Raw genomic sequence first — 1,012 nt, 5'->3', positions numbered from 1 at the left:
GCAGGCTGTTGCAGCTGCTGCTGAGCTCGCTGGCCGTCATGTCCTGCGCCAGGATGCGGATGCTGCTGCTGCAGGTGTAGGTCGTCGTCAGCACGGTGCTGATGAGCCGGGCCGACAGGTTGCAGGTGTTGTAGTCGGCGCAGGCGGCCTTGTCGTAGGAGTCGGTCATCTCGGCGACACCGACCCACAGGGGAGCGGTCGGGCCGGTGATGGAGCTCTGGCTGAGCAGACCGATCACGAGCGGCTTGACCGTCGGACGGATCGCGGCGTCACCCAGGAACCGACCGAGCTCACGGCCGGCGTTGGAGGTCAGGTAGGACTGCGACCCACCCAGCAGGTTCTTGTGCGAGCTGGCAAAGTTGTACAGCGTGTCCAGCACGCTGCGGTCAGCCGCCACCGCGGACACGAACGCCGGGACCTGGTGACCGCGGAACAGCACCGTGTAGACGTTGTTGACGGCGTTCAGCATCCACCACGAGGCGTCGTACGACGAGTTGTACCCGTTCAGCAGGCGCTTGATCACGCTCAGGTAGCGGGCGTTCTCCTCCGCGCTGTCGATCAGGGTGACGGCATCGGAGAGCGTCTCGCCGTTCGCGTCGGTCACGTCGAAGGCGCGGCTGTTGGCGAAGAACGTGTCCAGCGCGCCCTTGATCGCCGTGGACAGCGCCGTCCCGTACGCACCGACACTGCTGTCGTAGTAGTGCACGTAGTACCCGGCGCGCAGGAACAGCACCAGCTGAGCAGTGCTGCCGCTGTTGTTACCCTGGTAGGTGGCAGCGGCCGAGCGCAGCGCGTCGGCCACGGACACCATTTGCGCCTCCCGGAAAATCGAGTACGCGTCCGCGCCAGAGACACTGAACAGGGAGTTGATGCAGTCAGTGGTCGCCGCCTTCACCGCCGCGACCAGCGCCGAACCCGTCGCACTGGCGAACGTCGAGGTGCTGCACACCGCCTGCACACCCTTCACCCCCGCCATCGACGGGCGAGGGCGCGCGTCCATCGGCTTCGCGTC

General features: G+C 66.4%; 1 protein-coding gene across 1 annotated transcript; it reads right to left on the bottom strand.

The window, feature by feature from the left end:
• Positions 1–36: 36 nt before the first annotated feature.
• On the bottom strand, positions 37–976 carry H310_12513 (hypothetical protein; the record flags this gene model as incomplete). Its single annotated transcript, XM_008879582.1, has 2 exons — positions 37–43; positions 117–976. 2 exons carry the CDS (start codon positions 974–976, stop codon positions 37–39), a joined length of 867 nt encoding a protein of 288 aa, XP_008877804.1.
• Positions 977–1,012: the final 36 nt, after the last annotated feature.

Source organism: Aphanomyces invadans, assembly GCF_000520115.1.
Source record: "Aphanomyces invadans strain NJM9701 unplaced genomic scaffold supercont1.40, whole genome shotgun sequence".
Classification (NCBI taxonomy): domain Eukaryota; phylum Oomycota; class Saprolegniomycetes; order Saprolegniales; family Verrucalvaceae; genus Aphanomyces; species Aphanomyces invadans.
The sequence above is the reverse complement of the archived record's forward strand: the minus strand, read 5'-3'. Positions and strand labels throughout refer to the sequence as shown.